This window comes from Taudactylus pleione, unplaced genomic scaffold, assembly GCF_031769625.1.
Source record: "Taudactylus pleione unplaced genomic scaffold, aTauple2 ptg000661l, whole genome shotgun sequence".
NCBI classification, from domain to species: domain Eukaryota; kingdom Metazoa; phylum Chordata; class Amphibia; order Anura; family Myobatrachidae; genus Taudactylus; species Taudactylus pleione.
Window position 1 is genome coordinate 434901 of NW_028285063.1, and position 20281 is coordinate 455181.

Genomic DNA, 20281 nt, shown 5'->3' on the forward strand with positions numbered 1-20281 from the left:
GACAATTGATGGAGGTAGTGTGTCCTCGGTTCCAAATCCCGTCTAGATTCCACCTGCAGCCTCAAAGCAGCAGCGACAAGCGTGCGTCTGTCTGTTAAAGGGTGGTGACACCCTCAAAGTGTGCTACACAAACAATTAAAATATTGTTCTTTTTTTTCTGTCTTTGTGAATTGTGTGGGCTGTAGCCGCACCTGCATCCTTAAAGCAGCAGCGACAAGCGTGCGTCTGTCTGTTAAAGGGTGGTGACACCCTCAAAGTGTGCTACACAAACAATTAAAATATTGTTCTTTTTTTTCTGTCTTTGTGAATTGTGTGGGCTGTAGCCGCACCTGCATCCTTAAAGCAGCAGCGACAAGCGTGCGTCTGTCTGTTAAAGGGTGGTGACACCCTCAAAGTGTGCTACACAAACAATTAAAATATTGTTCTTTTTTTTTTGGTCTTTGTGAAATGTGTGGGCTGTAGCCGCACCTGCATCCTTAAAGCAGCAGCGACAAGCGTGCGTCTGTCTGTTAAAGGGTGGTGACACCCTCAAAGTGTGCTACACAAACAATAAAATATTGTTCTTTTTTTTTCTGTCTTTGTGAATTGTGTGGGCTGTAGCCGCACCTGCATCCTTAAAGCAGCAGCAACAAGCGTGCGTCTGTCTGTTAAAGGGTGGTGACACCCTCAAAGTGTGCTACACAAACAATTAAAATATTGTTCTTTTTTTTTTGGTCTTTGTGAAATGTGTGGGCTGTAGCCGCACCTGCATCCTTAAAGCAGCAGCGACAAGCGTGCGTCTGTCTGTTAAAGGGTGGTGACACCCTCAAAGTGTTCTACACAAACAATTAAAATATTGTTCTTTTTTTTTCGGTCTTTGTGAAATGTGTGGGCTGTAGCCGCACCTGCATCCTTAAAGCAGCAGCGACAAGCGTGCGTCTGTCTGTTAAAGGGTGGTGTAACTCTCAAAGTGCTCCAAAAAATAAAAAACTATTTTTTTAATGTGTTTGTGACTTGTGTGCGATGTAGCCGCACCTGCATCCTTAAAGCAGCAGCGACAAGCGTGCGTCTGTCTGTTAAAGGGTGGTGACACCCTCAAAGTGTGCTACACAAACAATAAAAATATTCTTCTTTTTTCTGTCTATGTGAATTGTGTGGGCTGTAGCCGCACCTGCATCCTTAAAGCAGCAGCGACAAGCGTGCGTCTGTCTGTTAAAGGGTGGTGACACCCTCAAAGTGTTCTACACAAACAATTAAAATATTGTTCTTTTTTTTTCGGTCTTTGTGAAATGTGTGGGCTGTAGCCGCACCTGCATCCTTAAAGCAGCAGCGACAAGCGTGCGTCTGTCTGTTAAAGGGTGGTGTAACTCTCAAAGTGTTCCAAAAAATAAAAAACTATATTTTTAATGTGTTTGTGACTTGTGTGCGATGTAGCCACACTTGCATCCTCAAAGCAGCAGCGACAAGCGTGCGTCTGTCTGTTAAAGGGTGGTGACACCCTCAAAGTGTGCTACACAAACAATTAAAATATTGTTCTTTTTTTTTCTGTCTATGTGAATTGTGTGGGCTGTAGCCGCACCTGCATCCTTAAAGCAGCAGCGACAAGCGTGCGTCTGTCTGTTAAAGGGTGGTGACACCTCAAAGTGTTCTACACAAACAATTAAAATATTCTTCTTCTTTTTTCTGTCTTTGTGAATTGTGTGGGCTGTAGCCGCACTTGCATCCTCAAAGCAGCAGCGACAAGCGTGCGTCTGTCTGTTAAAGGGTGGTGTAACCCTCAAAGTGTGCTCCACAAACAATAAAAATATTCTTTTTTTTTTCTGTCTTTGTGAATTGTGTGGGCTGTAGCCGCACTTGAATCCTCAAAGCAGCAGCGACAAGCGTGCGTCTGTCTGTTAAAGGATTACATCGGTGACAGCATCCAAGTAGGCATGTCAGACAGTCCGTACCTGTACTGGCAGGAAAAAGAAGCAATTTGGAGGTCCCTGTACAAACTGGCTCTATTTTACCTGAGTTGCCCCCCCTCCAGTGTGTACTCCGAAAGAGTGTTTAGTGCAGCCGGGAACCTTGTTAGCGAAAGGCGTAGGAGGTTGCTTCCACAAAATGTGGAGAAGATGATGTTCATAAAATGAATGATCAACTCTTCCAGGGAGACCAGCCTCCAGAACGTACAGAGGGACCTGTGGTTCCAGCAGGGACGAATTAATACTCTGTGAGGATGAGGATGTACATAACACTGAAGAGGGTGAGGAATCTGTGGATGAGGAGGATGAGGACGACTTCTTGCCTCCGTAGAGCCAGTTTGTGCAGGGACAGATTAATTGCCAGCTTGTTTTGTGGGGGCCCAAACGAACCAATCATTTCAGCCACAGTTGTGTGGCAGACCCTGGCGCTGAAATGATTGGTTTGTTAAAGTGTGCATGTCCTGTTTATACAACATAAGGGTGGGTGGGAGGGCCCAAGGACAATTCCATCTTGCACCTCTTTTTTTTCTTTGCATTATGTACAGTTTGGGGCCTAGTTTTTCAATGCCATCCTGTCTGCCACTGCAGTTTCACGCCTAGATGGGTCACGTGTTTGTGCCGCCCACTCGTGTCGCTTAGCATAGTCATCCAGCTACCTCGGTGCAACCTTTTGGACATAAAAACACTATTGTGAGGTGTGAGGTATTCAGAATAGACTGGAAATGAGTGGAAATTAAGGTTATTGAGGTTAATAATAGCATAGGAGCAGAAAAACCTACAAATTCTGTGATTTTAGCTGTTTTTATGCTTTTTTTCAAAAAAATACAGATCCAAAACACAAAACCCAGAACCCAAAACACGGAAGGGTGGTTTTGGCAAAACCAATCCAGATCCAAAACACGAAGAAAGATCCAGATCCAAAACCAAAACACAAAACACGAAAAGTGGCCGGTGCACACCCCTAGTTCCTATAGTATTATTACATCACTAACATAGTTTCCAGACATTTCTGACCCTCACAGCACCTGAATTCAAGAGGACATGGACTTAAATGTGTCCCGAAACGCAAAATACAGTTCTTAAATCGGAGTTTCAAATTGCAAGAAGACCAGAGTGAGGACTAAGGGGCTAATTCACTACCATACGCAACTGCGATAGTATGCTAATTCATTGTGATCGCTATTCCCTCGCAGCACTATACAAGGACGCACACCTTACCTTACACACATCAGTAATGTATAGCAAGACTGTGATAGTATGCTAATTCATTGTGATCGCTATTCCCTCGCAGCACTACACAAGGACGCACACCTTACCTTACACACATCAGTAATATATAGCAAGACTGTGATAGTATGCTAATTCATTGTGATCGCTATTCCCTCGCAGCACTACACAGGGACGCACACCTTACCTTACACACATCAGTAATGTATAGCAAGACTGTGATAGTATGCTAATTCATTGTGATCGCTATTCCCTCGCAGCACTATACAAGGACGCACACCTTACCTTACACACATCAGTAATGTATAGCAAGACTGTGATAGTATGCTAATTCATTGTGATCGCTATTCCCTCGCAGCACTATACAAGGACGCACACATTACCTTACACACATCAGTAATGTATAGCAAGACTGTGATAGTATGCTAATTCATTGTGATCGCTATTCCCTCGCAGCACTATACAAGGACGCACACCTTACCTTACACACATCAGTAATGTATAGCAAGACTGTGATAGTATGCTAATTCATTGTGATCGCTATTCCCTCGCAGCACTATACAAGGACGCACACCTTACCTTACACACATCAGTAATGTATAGCAAGACTGTGATAGTATGCTAATTCATTGTGATCGCTATTCCCTCGCAGCACTACACAAGGACGCACACCTTACCTTACACACATCAGTAATATATAGCAAGACTGTGATAGTATGCTAATTCATTGTGATCGCTATTCCCTCGCAGCACTATACAAGGACGCACACCTTACCTTACACACATCAGTAATGTATAGCAAGACTGTGATAGTATGCTAATTCATTGTGATCGCTATTCCCTCGCAGCACTACACAGGGACGCACACCTTACCTTACACACATCAGTAATGTATAGCAAGACTGTGATAGTATGCTAATTCATTGTGATCGCTATTCCCTCGCAGCACTATACAAGGACGCACACCTTACCTTACACACATCAGTAATGTATAGCAAGACTGTGATAGTATGCTAATTCATTGTGATCGCTATTCTCTCGCAGCACTATACAAGGACGCACACATTACCTTACACACATCAGTAATGTATAGCAAGACTGTGATAGTATGCTAATTCATTGTGATCGCTATTCCCTCGCAGCACTATACAAGGACGCACACCTTACCTTACACACATCAGTAATGTATAGCAAGACTGTGATAGTATGCTAATTCATTGTGATCGCTATTCCCTCGCAGCACTATACAAGGACGCACACCTTACCTTACACACATCAGTAATGTATAGCAAGACTGTGATAGTATGCTAATTCATTGTGATCGCTATTCCCTCGCAGCACTACACAAGGACGCACACCTTACACACATCAGTAATGTATAGCAAGACTGTGATAGTATACTAATTCATTGTGATCGCTATTCCCTCGCAGCACTATACAAGGACGCACACCTTACCTTACACACATCAGTAATGTATAGCAAGACTGTGATAGTATGCTAATTCATTGTGATCGCTATTCCCTCGCAGCACTACACAAGGACGCACACCTTACCTTACACACATCAGCAATATATAGCAAGACTGTGATAGTATGCTAATTCATTGTGATCGCTATTCCCTCGCAGCACTACACAGGGACGCACACCTTACCTTACACACATCAGTAATGTATAGCAAGACTGTGATAGTATGCTAATTCATTGTGATCGCTATTCCCTCGCAGCACTATACAAGGACGCACACCTTACCTTACACACATCAGTAATGTATAGCAAGACTGTGATAGTATGCTAATTCATTGTGATCGCTATTCCCTCGCAGCACTATACAAGGACGCACACATTACCTTACACACATCAGTAATGTATAGCAAGACTGTGATAGTATGCTAATTCATTGTGATCGCTATTCCCTCGCAGCAGTATACAAGGACGCACACCTTACCTTACACACATCAGTAATGTATAGCAAGACTGTGATAGTATGCTAATTCATTGTGATCGCTATTCCCTCGCAGCACTATACAAGGACGCACACCTTACCTTACACACATCAGTAATGTATAGCAAGACTGTGATAGTATGCTAATTCATTGTGATCGCTATTCCCTCGCAGCACTACACAAGGACGCACACCTTACCTTACACACATCAGTAATATATAGCAAGACTGTGATAGTATGCTAATTCATTGTGATCGCTATTCCCTCGCAGCACTATACAAGGACGCACACCTTACCTTACACACATCAGTAATGTATAGCAAGACTGTGATAGTATGCTAATTCATTGTGATCGCTATTCCCTCGCAGCACTACACAGGGACGCACACCTTACCTTACACACATCAGTAATGTATAGCAAGACTGTGATAGTATGCTAATTCATTGTGATCGCTATTCCCTCGCAGCACTATACAAGGACGCACACCTTACCTTACACACATCAGTAATGTATAGCAAGACTGTGATAGTATGCTAATTCATTGTGATCGCTATTCTCTCGCAGCACTATACAAGGACGCACACATTACCTTACACACATCAGTAATGTATAGCAAGACTGTGATAGTATGCTAATTCATTGTGATCGCTATTCCCTCGCAGCACTATACAAGGACGCACACCTTACCTTACACACATCAGTAATGTATAGCAAGACTGTGATAGTATGCTAATTCATTGTGATCGCTATTCCCTCGCAGCACTATACAAGGACGCACACCTTACCTTACACACATCAGTAATGTATAGCAAGACTGTGATAGTATGCTAATTCATTGTGATCGCTATTCCCTCGCAGCACTACACAAGGACGCACACCTTACACACATCAGTAATGTATAGCAAGACTGTGATAGTATACTAATTCATTGTGATCGCTATTCCCTCGCAGCACTATACAAGGACGCACACCTTACCTTACACACATCAGTAATGTATCGCAAGACTGTGATAGTATGCTAATTCATTGTGATCGTTATTCCCTCGCAGCACTATACAAGGACGCACACCTTACCTTACACACATCAGTAATGTATAGCAAGACTGTGATAGTATGCTAATTCATTGTGATCGCTATTCCCTCGCAGCACTACACAAGGACGCACACCTTACCTTACACACATCAGTAATGTATAGCAAGACTGTGATAGTATGCTAATTCATTGTGATCGCTATTCCCTCGCAGCACTACACAAGGACGCACACCTTACCTTACACACATCAGTAATGTATAGCAAGACTGTGATAGTATGCTAATTCATTGTGATCGCTATTCCCTCGCAGCACTACACAAGGACGCACACCTTACCTTACACACATCAGTAATATATAGCAAGACTGTGATAGTATGCTAATTCATTGTGATCGCTATTCCCTCGCAGCACTACACAGGGACGCACACCTTACCTTACACACATCAGTAATGTATAGCAAGACTGTGATAGTATGCTAATTCATTGTGATCGCTATTCCCTCGCAGCACTATACAAGGACGCACACCTTACCTTACACACATCAGTAATGTATAGCAAGACTGTGATAGTATGCTAATTCATTGTGATCGCTATTCCCTCGCAGCACTACACAGGGACGCACACCTTACCTTACACACATCAGTAATGTATAGCAAGACTGTGATAGTATGCTAATTCATTGTGATCGCTATTCCCTCGCAGCACTACACAAGGACGCACACCTTACCTTACACACATCAGTAATGTATAGCAAGACTGTGATAGTATGCTAATTCATTGTGATCGCTATTCCCTCGCAGCGCTACACAAGGACGCACACCTTACCATACACACATCAGTAATGTATAGCAAGACTGTTATAGTATGCTAATTCATTGTGATCGCTATTCCCTCGCAGCACTACACAAGGACGCACACCTTACCTTACACACATCAGTAATGTATAGCAAGACTGTGATAGTATGCTAATTCATTGTGATCGCTATTCCCTCGCAGCGCTACACAAGGACGCACACCTTACCATACACACATCAGTAATGTATAGCAAGACTGTGATAGTATGCTAATTCATTGTGATCGCTATTCCCTCGCAGCACTATACAAGGACGCACACCTTACCTTACACACATCAGTAATATATAGCAAGACTGTTATAGTATGCTAATTCATTGTGATCGCTATTCCCTCGCAGCACTACACAAGGACGCACACCTTACCTTACACACATCAGTAATGTATAGCAAGACTGTGATAGTATGCTAATTCATTGTGATCGCTATTCCCTCGCAGCACTACACAAGGACGCACACCTTACCTTACACACATCAGTAATGTATAGCAAGACTGTGATAGTATGCTAATTCATTGTGATCGCTATTCCCTCGCAGCACTATACAAGGACGCACACCTTACCTTACACACATCAGTAATGTATAGCAAGACTGTGATAGTATGCTAATTCATTGTGATCGCTATTCCCTCGCAGCACTACACAAGGACGCACACCTTACCATACACACATCAGTAATGTATAGCAAGACTGTGATAGTATGCTAATTCATTGTGATCGCTATTCCCTCGCAGCACTATACAAGGACGCACACCTTACCTTACACACATCAGTAATGTATAGCAAGACTGTTATAGTATGCTAATTCATTGTGATCGCTATTCCCTCGCAGCACTATACAAGGACGCACACCTTACCTTACACACATCAGTAATGTATAGCAAGACTGTGATAGTATGCTAATTCATTGTGATCGCTATTCCCTCGCAGCACTATACAAGGACGCACACCTTACCTTACACACATCAGTAATGTATAGCAAGACTGTGATAGTATGCTAATTCATTGTGATCGATATTCCCTCGCAGCACTATACAAGGACGCACACCTTACCTTACACACATCAGTAATGTATAGCAAGACTGTGATAGTATGCTAATTCATTGTGATCGCTATTCCCTCGCAGCACTACACAAGGACGCACACCTTACCTTACACACATCAGTAATGTATAGCAAGACTGTGATAGTATGCTAATTCATTGTGATCGCTATTCCCTCGCAGCACTATACAAGGACGCACACCTTACCTTACACACATCAGTAATGTATAGCAAGACTGTGATAGTATGCTAATTCATTGTGATCGCTATTCCCTCGCAGCACTACACAAGGATGCACACCTTACCTTACACACATCAGTAATGTATAGCAAGACTGTGATAGTATACTAATTCATTGTGATCACTATTCCCTCGCAGCACTATACAAGGACGCACACCTTACCTTACACACATCAGTAATGTATAGCAAGACTGTGATAGTATGCTAATTCATTGTGATCGCTATTCCCTCGCAGCACTACACAAGGACGCACACCTTACCTTACACACATCGGTAATGTATAGCAAGACTGTGATAGTATGCTAATTCATTGTGATCGCTATTCCCTCGCAGCACTATACAAGGACGCACACCTTACCTTACACACATCAGTAATGTATAGCAAGACTGTGATAGTATGCTAATTCATTGTGATCGATATTCCCTCGCAGCACTACACAGGGACGCACACCTTACCTTACACACATCAGTAATGTATAGCAAGACTGTGATAGTATGCTAATTCATTGTGATCGCTATTCCCTCGCAGCACTACACAGGGACGCACAACTTACCTTACACACATCAGTAATGTATAGCAAGACTGCAAAACCATCAGTACAATTGCGTACCATCGGAGCCTCACGCACACTTGTACAAGCTCTGAACTTACTCAGAAATTGCTAACAGCCACACACACTATGAGACCTCATACTGCGTATCCAATCAGATTGGCTAACTTATGCATACCCCCTGGAACAGTATGCATTTCCCCGACCACCCACCCCCGTCACCACCCACAGATGTCAATTTCTGTCAATCACTCTGCGATGGGTCTGCGTAGCCTCTGCGATCGCTGTGGCTAGTTCGTGGTCTGCGATGCAGGCGGAGGCAACAATCAGCCCCTAAGATCAGTAAACTGAACCCGCACTCTGTAGTGTGACTGTCTGGTGCTCCCTAGGAAACATGGAGGCAGATGGCTCATATCATACAGGTAATGACCACTGATAGCGTCCTGCGGCCAAAATAACCGATAATGTTGAAACCACATTAAAACTTTGATCCTGGGCATCGTTCCTTACAGTACAGGAGCCGGCAGCTGTGATAGGACAGGAGAACGACCTTCCTAATGATGCTTCTGTCTTACACTTATTCCGACCACGTGACAATGGGGTGAGACTAAACCATCAGGGTGTAATAATAAAATATCATCATATTAACCCTCCGCACAGATAAACCAAAGTAAGTTATTTACATAGCACACACAAATATTCACAGCACTTTACTGAGTATTCATAGTACCAGCCCCTGACCCTGCAGCATCCCCTACCCCTGACCCTGCCACAGCCCCTTCTCCTGACTCTGCCCCAGCCCTTTCCCCTACCCCAGCCCCTGACCATCCCCTGCCCCTACCCCAGCCCCTGCCGCTACCCCTACCCCAGCCCCTGACCATCCCCAGCCCCTGACCCTGCCCCTACCTCAGCCCCTGCCCCAGCCGCTGCCCCTACCCCAGCCCCTGCCCACACAATGGTTCATTTTTGTCAGAAACCAATTAATCTACCAGTATGTTTTTGGAGTAATGAAGGAAACCGTAGCACCCAGAGGAAACCCACACAAACATGGTCAGGACATACAAACTCCACACAGCTGGGGCCCCGTTCGGAATCAAACCTCATTGCTGTGAGGCATTAATGCTAACCTCTACGCCATGGAGAGATGTCCTCAATGTAGGGTCATATATTGTGCATAGCCCAGAAACATTTGCTGCCTTCATAAGCACCATCTCGTATCTTCTCTCAGGTACCGCAGCTTTGTGAGACCACGATACAAAGTAGCCTACAAGACCGTGACAGACATGGAATGGAAGTGTTGTCAAGGATATTCCGGAGATGACTGCATGGAGGGGCCAGCGGGTGGACCTCAGATCACAACCACTAGACCCCGGCCACGGCCTGTAAGGCCTAATATTTCTGGATTCAGTGGTGGGAACCACCTGAGTGGATCGGGAGGAAACGGTAAGTCGAAATGCTTCTTACACAGTCTTCATCCAGTCTTGCTGAGCACTTTCATCTCAAAAGGTGGAACATACTATAATAATATATAAATCAATTCCCTTATATACAGTACCTAATACATTCTGCATCAGTGCCCTGACCCAACAAAGTAGAACAGGATTAATTGAGGAATATTTTCAAAATATGAAGAAAAGTGTTAGTAAAAACATGTTTTATTTAAGAAAAAGTTTGAGAACTTCTTTTCAATTATTAAATATGTTAATGATAATAATAAACAAAAAAAAAGTGTCTGCCAATATCAAACGTTCACCATTATGTTCTGCAAAAAATGAGGGAAAATGTATTAAACCTCACATTGCAGACTGAGGGCCTGATTCAGAGCTGAACACTCTGACCAGAGCGCTCGCTCTGAATCAGGGCCCTCCTACCTTTTTTTGGAGCGCTCTCATGGACGCTCGCATAGCTGTGGGTTACCACCCACAGCTATAGCGAGCGTCCATGATGATGGTCACAATGGTCTTGACCATCGCGACCATCGGGCTTGCGACAGAGACCCTGCGGTAGGGTCTCGCTGCCGCAAGCCCTGGAGTGATTTTGGCTCTATCAGAGCCAAAATCACTCCCACTGACATCACTAGTGATGTCAGTGGGGCCGGCTTGAGACTATAGTCGTTCCCATGGGAACGCCTCCGTCTGGCAGGCACGCCCACCAAAGGGGACGTGCTGTCAATCAACATCGACAGCACGCTCCCTTTGGTGCGAGACCCGGAGCAATGGAGAGCCCATCACTCGCCGGGTCTCGCGCATGCGCATGACGGAGCTCCCTCCGTCGTGCGCATGCGCAGTGGGGGAACATCGACCCGCTTGCGAGTGTACTGCCGCTCACGAGCGGGTCTGAATGACCCCCTGAGGCCCATCTAGCATTTTACAGATATCATGGCAATCAGGGATGTTTCTATCCCAGTGGAGAGCCTGGCTGTCACTGATCTCTTACTGCCGGCTAGGACATGTGTAGCCATATTGGAGGAGAGGAGGATGGAGGCTGCCAGGGTGGTTCCAGAAGCTCCCAATCCAGTGATAATGTCTTTATTAACACAAAACCGCTAACATAATCAAGTTGGCATTAACTAGGCCCAAGCACAGAAAAGCTCAACAGTCTCCATTATAATAAAGGGGACATTGGTCTGCAGGGGTAATTATCATAATGCCGAGATACCACCTGTGTCTGCCCATTCTTAGCTGGATGGTCAAGTCATGCAGAGATCATTGTTTATGCATTATTGTAAGGGAAAAGGGGCCTGATAAATAGGACTCTGATTGCAAATAATCCATTTAGCACACCTCATCATGGTCTGCCAAGTCCATCTCTAACAATAGAATCTAATTAGCCTTAATGAAATGCTCAACCTGGAACTGCTGGAGAGCTAAAGCAGGAGCTTGTGTAGCTGGAACTTGTGGTGCTGGAACTGGAGCATGTGGTTATGAAGATTATTTATTGTGAGTGTGGACCTGGTGGTGATGAAGATTATTTATTGTGAGAGTGGACCTGGTGGTGATGAAGATTATTTAGTGTTAGTGTGGAGCTGGTGGTGATGAAGATCATTTAGTGTTAGTGTGTGGAGCTGGTGGTGATGAAGATTACTTAGTGTGAGTGTGGACCTGGTGGTGATGAAGATTATTTAGTGTTAGTGTGTGTATCTGGTGGTGATGAAGATTATTTAGTGTTAGTGTTACCTGGTGGTGATGAAAATCATTTAGTGTGAGTGTGTAGAGCTGGTGGTGCTGGAACTTGTGGTGCTGGAGCATGTGGTGATGAAGAATATTTAGTGTTAGTGTGGACCTGGTGGTGATGAAGAATATTTAGTGTTAGTGTGGACCTGGTGGTGATGAAGAATATTTAGTGTTAGTGTGGAGCTGGTGGTGATGAAGATTATTTAGTGTTAGTGTGTGTATCTGGTGGTGATGAAGATTATTTAGTGTTAGTGTGGACCTGGTGGTGATGAAGATTATTTAGTGTTAGTGTGGAGCTGGTGGTGATGAAAATCATTTAGTGTGAGAGTGTGTAGCTGGTGGTGCTGGAACTTGTGGTGCTGGAACTGGAGCATGTGGTATTGAAGTTTATTTAGCGTTAGTGGGGACCTGGTGGTGATGAAGATTTTTTAGTGTTAGTGTGGACCTGGTGGTGATGAAGATTATTTAGTGTGAGAGTGGACCTGGTGGTGATGAAGATTATTTAGTGTTAGTGTGGAGCTGGTGGTGATGAAGAATATTTAGTGTTAGTGTGGAGCTGGTGGTGATGAAGATTATTTAGTGTGAGTGTGTGAAGCTGGTGGTGCTGGAACTTGTGGTGCTGGAACTGGAGCATGTGGTATTGAAGTTTATTTTGCGTTAGTGTGGACCTTGTGGTGATGAAGATTATTTAGTGCTAGTGTGGAGCTGGTGGTGATGAAGATCATTTAGTGTGAGTCTGTGTAGCTGGTGGTGCTGGAACTTGTGGTGCTGGAACTGGAGCATGTGGTATTGAAGTTTATTTAGCGTTAGTGTGGACCTTGTGGTGATGAAGATTATTTAGTGTTAGTGTGGACCTGGTGGTGATGAAGATCATTTAGTGTGAGTGTGTGTAGCTGGTGGAGCTGGAACTTGTGGTGCTGGAACAGGAGCATGTGGTATTGAAGTTTATTTAGCGTTAGTGTGGACCTTGTGGTGATGAAGATTATTTAGTGTTAGTCTGGACCTGGTGGTGATGAAGAATATTTAGAGTTAGTGTGGAGCTGGTGTTGGTGAAGGATATTTAGTGTTAGTGTGGAGCTGGTGGTGATGAAGATTATTTAGTGTGTGTAGCTGGTGGTGATGAAGATTATTTAGTGTGAGTGTGTGGAGCTGGTGGTGCTGGAACTTGTGGTGATGAAGAATATTTAGTGTTAGTGTGGACCTGGTGGTGATGAAGAATATTTAGTGTTAGTGTGGAGCTGGTGGTGATGAAGATTATTTAGTGTTAGTGTGTGTATCTGGTGGTGATGAAGATTATTTAGTGTTAGTGTGGACCTGGTGGTGATGAAAATCCTTTAGTGTGAGTGTGTGTAGCTGGTGGTGCTGGAACTTGTGGTGCTGGAACTGGAGCATGTGGTATTGAAGATTATTTAGCGTTAGTGTGGACCTGGTGGTGATGAAGATTATTTAGTGTTAGTGTCGACCTGGTGGTGATGAAGATCATTTAGTGTTAGTGTGGACCTGGTGGTGATGAAGATTATGTAGTGTGAGTGTGGACCTGGTGGTGAAGATTATTTAGTGTGAGTGTGGACCTGGTGGTGATGAAGATTACTTAGTGTTAGTGTGCACCTGGTTGTGATGAAGATTATATAGTGCTAGTGTGTGTAGCTGGTGGTGCTGGAACTTGTGGTGCTGGAACTGGAGCATGTGGTATTGAAGTTTATTTAGCGTTAGTGTGGACCTTGTGGTGATGAAGATTATTTAGTGTTAGTGTGGAGCTGGTGGTGGTGAAGGATATTTAGTGTTAGTGTGGAGCTGGTGGTGATGAAGATTATTTAGTGTTAGTGTGGACCTGGTGGTGATGAAGATTATTTAGTGTTAGTGTCGACCTGGTGGTGATGAAGATTATTTAGTGTGAGTGTGGACCTGGTGGTGATGAAGATTATTTAGTGTTAGTGTGGAGCTGGTAGTGATGAAGATTATTTAGTGTGAGAGTGGACATGGTGGTGATGAATAATATTTAGTGTTAGTGTGGAGCTGGTGGTGATCAAGATTATTTAGTGTGAGTGTGTGTAGCTGTTGGTGATGAAGATTATTTAGTGTTAGTGTGGAGCTGGTGGTGATGAAGATTATTTAGTGTTAGTGTGGACCTGGTGGTGATGAAAATCATTTAGTGTGAGTCTGTGTAGCTGGTGGTGCTGGAACTTGTGGTGCTGGAACTGGAGCATGTGGTATTGAAGATTATTTAGCGTTAGTGTGGACCTGGTGGTGATGAAGATTATTTAGTGTGAGTGTGGACCTGCTGGTGATAGAGATTATTTAGTGTTAGTGTGGACCTGGTGGTGATGAAGATTATATAGTGTTAGTGTGTGTAGCTGGTGGTGCTGGAACTTGTGGTGCTGGAACTGGAGCATGTGGTATTGAAGTTTATTTAGCGTTAGTGTGGACCTTGTGGTGATGAAGATTTTTTAGTGTTAGTGTGGAGCTGGTGGTGGTGAAGGATATTTAGTGTTAGTGTGGAGCTAGTGGTGATGAAGATTATTTAGTGTTAGTGTGGACCTGGTGGTGATGAAGATTATTTAGTGTTAGTGTCGACCTGGTGGTGATGAAGATTATTTAGTGTGAGTGTGGACCTGGTGGTGATGAAGATTATTTAGTGTTAGTGTGGAGCTGGTAGTGATGAAGATTATTTAGTGTGAGAGTGGACATGGTGGTGAAGAATAATATTTAGTGTTAGTGTGGAGCTGGTGGTGATCAAGATTATTTAGTGTGAGTGTGTGTAGCTGGTGGTGATGAAGATTATTTAGTGTTAGTGTGGAGCTGGTGGTGATGAAGATTATTTAGTGTTAGTGTGGACCTTGTGGTGATGAAGATTATTTAGTGTTAGTGTGGACCTGGTGGTGATGAAAATCATTTAGTGTGAGTCTGTGTAGCTGGTGGTGCTGGAACTTGTGGTGCTGGAACTGGAGCATGTGGTATTGAAGATTATTTAGCGTTAGTGTGGACCTGGTGGTGATGAAGATTATTTAGTGTGAGTGTGGACCTGGTGGTGATGAAGATTATTTAGTGTTAGTGTGAAGCTGGTAGTGATGAAGATTGTTTAGTGTGAGAGTGGACATGGTGGTGATGAATAATATTTAGTGTTAGTGTGGAGCTGGTGGTGATGAAGATTATTTAGTGTGAGTGTGTGTAGCTGGTGGTGATGAAGATTATTTAGTGTTAGTGTGGAGCTGGTGGTGATGAAGATTATTTAGCGTTAGTGTGGACCTGGTGGTGATGAAGATTATTTAGTGTTAGTGTGGACCTGGTGGTGATGAAGATTATTTAGTGTGAGAGTGGACCTGGTGGTGATGAAGATTATTTATTGTTAGTGTGGAGCTGGTGGTGATGAAGATTATTTAGTGTTAGTGTGGAGCTGGTGGTGATGAAGATTATTTAGTGTGAGTTTGTGAAGCTGGAGGTGCTGGAACATTTGGTGCTGGAACTGGAGCATGTGGTATTGAAGTTTATTTTGCGTTAGTGTGGACCTTGTGGTGATGAAGATTATTTAGTGTTAGTGTGGAGCTGGTGGTGATGAAGATTATTTAGTGTGAGTGTGTGTAGATGGTGGCGCTGGAACTTGTGGTGCTGGAACTGGAGCATGTGGTATTAAAGTTTATTTTGCATTAGTGTGGACCTTGTGGTGATGAAGATTATTTAGTGTTAGTGTGGACCTGGTGGTGATGAAGATCATTTAGTGTGAGTGTGTGTAGCTGGTGGTGCTGAAACTTGTGGTGCTGGAACTGGAGCATGTGGTATTGAAGTTTATTTAGCGTTAGTCTGGACCTGGTGGTGATGAAGATTATTTAGTGTTAGTGTGGAGCTGGTGGTGGTGAAGGATATATAGTGTTAGTGTGGAGCTGGTGGTGATGAAGATTATTTAGTGTGTGTAGCTGGTGGTGATGAAGATTATTTAGTGTGAGTGTGTGGAGCTGGTGGTGCTGGAACTTGTGGTGCTGGAGCATGTGGTGATGAAGAATATTTAGTGTTAGTGTGGACCTGGTGGTGATGAAAAATATTTAGTGTTAGTGTGAACCTGGTGGTGATGAAGATTATTTAGTGTTAGTGTGTGTATCTGGTGGTGATGAAGATTATTTAGTGTTAGTGTGGACCTGGTGGTGAAGAAAATCATTTAGTGTGAGTGTGTGTAGCTGGTGGTGCTGGAACTAGAGGTGCTGGAACTGGAGCATGTGGTATTGATGTTTATTTAGCGTTAGTGTGGACCTGGCAGTGATGAAGATTATTTAGTGTTAGTGTCGACCAGGTGGTAATGAAGATCATTTAGTGTTAGTGTGGACCTGGTGGTGATGAAGATTATGTAGTGTGAGTGTGGACCTGGTGGTGAAGATTATTTAGTGTTAGTGTGGACCTGGTGGTGATGAAGATTTTATAGTATTAGTGTGTGTAGCTGGTGGTGCTGGAACTTGTGGTGCTGGAACTGGAGCATGTGGTATTGATGTTTATTTAGCGTTAGTGTGGACCTTGTGTTGATGAAGATTATTTAGTGTTAGTGTGGAGCTAGTGGTGGTGAAGGATATTTAGTGTTAGTGTGGAGCTGGTGGTGATGAAGATTATTTAGTGTTAGTGTGGACCTGGTGGAGATGAAGATTATTTAGTGTTAGTGTCGACCTGGTGGTGATGAAGATTATTTAGTGTGAGTGTGGACCTGGTGGTGATGAAGATTATTTAGTGTTAGTGTGGAGCTGGTAGTGATGAAGATTATTTAGTGTGAGAGAGGACATGGTGGTGATGAATAATATTTAGTGTTAGTGTGGAGCTTGTGGTGATGAAGATCATTTAGTGTTAGTGTGTGGAGCTGTTGGTGATGAAGATTACTTAGTGTGAGTGTGGACCTGGTGGTGATGAAGATTATTTAGTGTGAGTGTGTGTAGCTGGTGGTGATGAAGATTATTTAGTGTTAGTGTGGAGCTGGTGGTGATGAAGATCATTTAGTGTTAGTGTGTGGAGCTGTTGGTGATGAAGATTACTTAGTGTGAGTGTGGACCTGGTGGTGATGAAGATTATTTAGTGTTAGTGTGGACCTGGTGGTGATGAAAATCATTTAGTGTGAGTGTGTGGAGCTGGTGGTGCTGGAACTTGTGGTGCTGGAGCATGTGGTGATGAAGAATATTTAGTGTTAGTGTGACCTGGTGGTGATGAAGATTATTTAGTGTGAGAGTGGACCTGGTGATGATGAAGATTATTTAGTGTTAGTGTGTAGCTGGTGGTGATGAAGATTATTTAGTGTTAGTGTGTGTATCTGTTTGTGATGAAGATTATTTAGTGTTAGTGTGGACCTGGTGGTGATGAAAATCATTTAGTGTGAGTGTGTGTAGCTGGTGGTGCTGGAACTGGAGCATGTGGTATTGAAGTTTTATTTAGTGTTATTGTAGACCTGGTGGTGATGAAGATTATTTAGTGTTAGTGTGGACCTGGTGGTGATGAAGATTATTTAGTGTGAGAGTGGACCTGGTGATGATGAAGATTATTTAGTGTTAGTGTGGAGCTGGTGGTGATGAAGATTATTTAGTGTTAGTGTGGAACTGGTGGTGATGAAGATTATTTAGTGTGAGTGTGGACCTGGTGGTGATGAAGATTATTTAGTACTAGTGTGTAGCTGGTTTTGATGAAGATTATTTAGTACTAGTGTGGACCTGGTGGTGATGAAGATTATTAGTGCTAGTGTGGAGCTGGTGGTGATGAAGATTATTTAGTGTTAGTGTGTGTAGCTAGTGGTACTGGAACTTGTGGTGCTTGAACTGGAGCATGTGGTGATGAAGATTATTTAGTGTGAGTGTGGACCTGGTGGTGAGGAAGATTATTTAGTGTGAGTGTGTGTAGCTGGTGGTGATGAAGATTATTTAGTGTTAGCGTGGACCTGGCCCTGATGAAGATTATTTAGTGTTAGTGTGTAGCTGGTGGTGATGAAGATTATTTAGCGTTAGCGTGGACCTGGTGGTGATGAAGATTATTTAGTGTTAGTGTGGACCTGGTGGTGATGAAGATTATTTAGTGTTAGTGTGGAGCTGGTTGTGATGAAGAATATTTAGTGTTAGTGTGGAGCTGGTGGTGATGAAGATTATTTAGTGTGAGTGTGGAGCTGGTGGTGATGAAGATTATTTAGTGTGAGTGTGTGTAGCTGGTGGTGCTGGAACTTGTGATGCTGGAGCTGGAGCATGTGGTGATGAAGATTATTTAGTGTTAGTGTGGACCTGGTGGTGATGAAGATTATTTAGTGTTAGTGTGGACCTGGTGGTGATGAAGATTATTTAGTGTTAGTGTGGACCTGGTGGTGATGAAGATTATTTAGTGTTAGTGTGTTGCTGGTGGTGATGAAGATTATTTAGTGTTAGTGTGGAGCTGGTGGTGATGAAGATCATTTAGTGTTAGTGTGTGGAGCTGGTGGTGCTGGAACTTGTGGTGCTGTAACTGGAGCATGTGGTATTGAAGTTTATTTAGCGTTAGTCTGGACCTGGTGGTGATGAAGATTATTTAGTGTTAGTGTGGAGCTGGTGGTGGTGAAGGATATATAGTGTTAGTGTGGAGCTGGTGGTGATGAAGATTATTTAGTGTGTGTAGCTGGTGGTGATGAAGATTATTTAGTGTGAGTGTGTGGAGCTGGTGGTGCTGGAACTTGTGGTGCTGGAGCATGTGGTGATGAAGAATATTTAGTGTTAGTGTGGACCTGGTGGTGATGAAAAATATTTAGTGTTAGTGTGAAGCTGGTGGTGATGAAGATTATTTAGTGTTAGTGTGTGTATCTGGTGGTGATGAAGATTATTTAGTGTTAGTGTGGACCTGGTGGTGAAGAAAATCATTTAGTGTGAGTGTGTGTAGCTGGTGGTGCTGGAACTAGAGGTGCTGGAACTGGAGCATGTGGTATTGATGTTTATTTAGCGTTAGTGTGGACCTGGCGGTGATGAAGATTATTTAGTGTTAGTGTCGACCAGGTGGTAATGAAGATCATTTAGTGTTAGTGTGGACCTGGTGGTGATGAAGATTATGTAGTGTGAGTGTGGACCTGGTGGTGAAGATTATTTAGTGTTAGTGTGGACCTGGTGGTGATGAAGATTTTATAGTATTAGTGTGTGTAGCTGGTGGTGCTGGAACTTGTGGTGCTGGAACTGGAGCATGTGGTATTGATGTTTATTTAGCGTTAGTGTGGACCTTGTGGTGATGAAGATTATTTAGTGTTAGTGTGGAGCTAGTGGTGGTGAAGGATATTTAGTGTTAGTGTGGAGCTGGTGGTGATGAAGATTATTTAGTGTTAGTGTGGACCTGGTGGAGATGAAGATTATTTAGTGTTAGTGTCGACCTGGTGGTGATGAAGATTATTTAGTGTGAGTGTGGACCTGGTGGTGATGAAGATTATTTAGTGTTAGTGTGGAGCTGGTAGTGATGAAGATTATTTAGTGTGAGAGAGGACATGGTGGTGATGAATAATATTTAGTGTTAGTGTGGAGCTTGTGGTGATGAAGATCATTTAGTGTTAGTGTGTGGAGCTGTTGGTGATGAAGATTACTTAGTGTGAGTGTGGACCTGGTGGTGATGAAGATTATTTAGTGTGAGTGTGTGTAGCTGGTGGTGATGAAGGTTATTTAGTGTTAGTGTGGAGCTGGTGGTGATGAAGATCATTTAGTGTTAGTGTGTGGAGCTGTTGGTGATGAAGATTACTTAGTGTGAGTGTGGACCTGGTGGTGATGAAGATTATTTAGTGTTAGTGTGGACCTGGTGGTGATGAAAATCATTTAGTGTGAGTGTGTGGAGCTGGTGGTGCTGGAACTTGTGGTGCTGGAGCATGTGGTGATGAAGAATATTTAGTGTTAGTGTGACCTGGTGGTGATGAAGAATATTCAGTGTTAGTGTGTAGCTGGTGGTGATGAAGATTATTTAGTGTTAGTGTGTGTATCTGGTGGTGATGAAGATTATTTAGTGTTAGTGTGGACCTGGTGGTGATGAAAATCATTTAGTGTGAGTGTGTGTAGCTGGTGGTGCTGGAACTGGAGCATGTGATATTGAAGTTTTATTTAGTGTTATTGTAGACCTGGTGGTGATGAAGATTATTTAGTGTTAGTGTGGACCTGGTGGTGATGAAGATTATTTAGTGTGAGAGTGGACCTGGTGATGATGAAGATTATTTAGTGTTAGTGTGGAGCTGGTGGTGATGAAGATTATTTAGTGTTAGTGTGGAGCTGGTGGTGATGAAGATTATTTAGTGTGAGTGTGTGAAGCTGGTGGTGCTGGAACTTGTGGTGCTG

The 20281-nt window shown here is 43.4% G+C and overlaps 1 protein-coding gene across 2 annotated transcripts in view; it reads left to right on the plus strand.

Annotated features, from left to right (window-relative positions):
- EMILIN1 (elastin microfibril interfacer 1) overlaps nt 1–20281 on the plus strand; it is a 495028-nt gene that overhangs the window by 126525 nt on the left and 348222 nt on the right. For both annotated transcript variants that reach the window (XM_088455577.1, XM_088455578.1), the window contains one exon: nt 10061–10275. In XM_088455577.1, coding sequence (XP_088311703.1) covers nt 10061–10275 — 215 coding nt within the window. The remainder of the gene's footprint in view (nt 1–10060; nt 10276–20281) is intronic.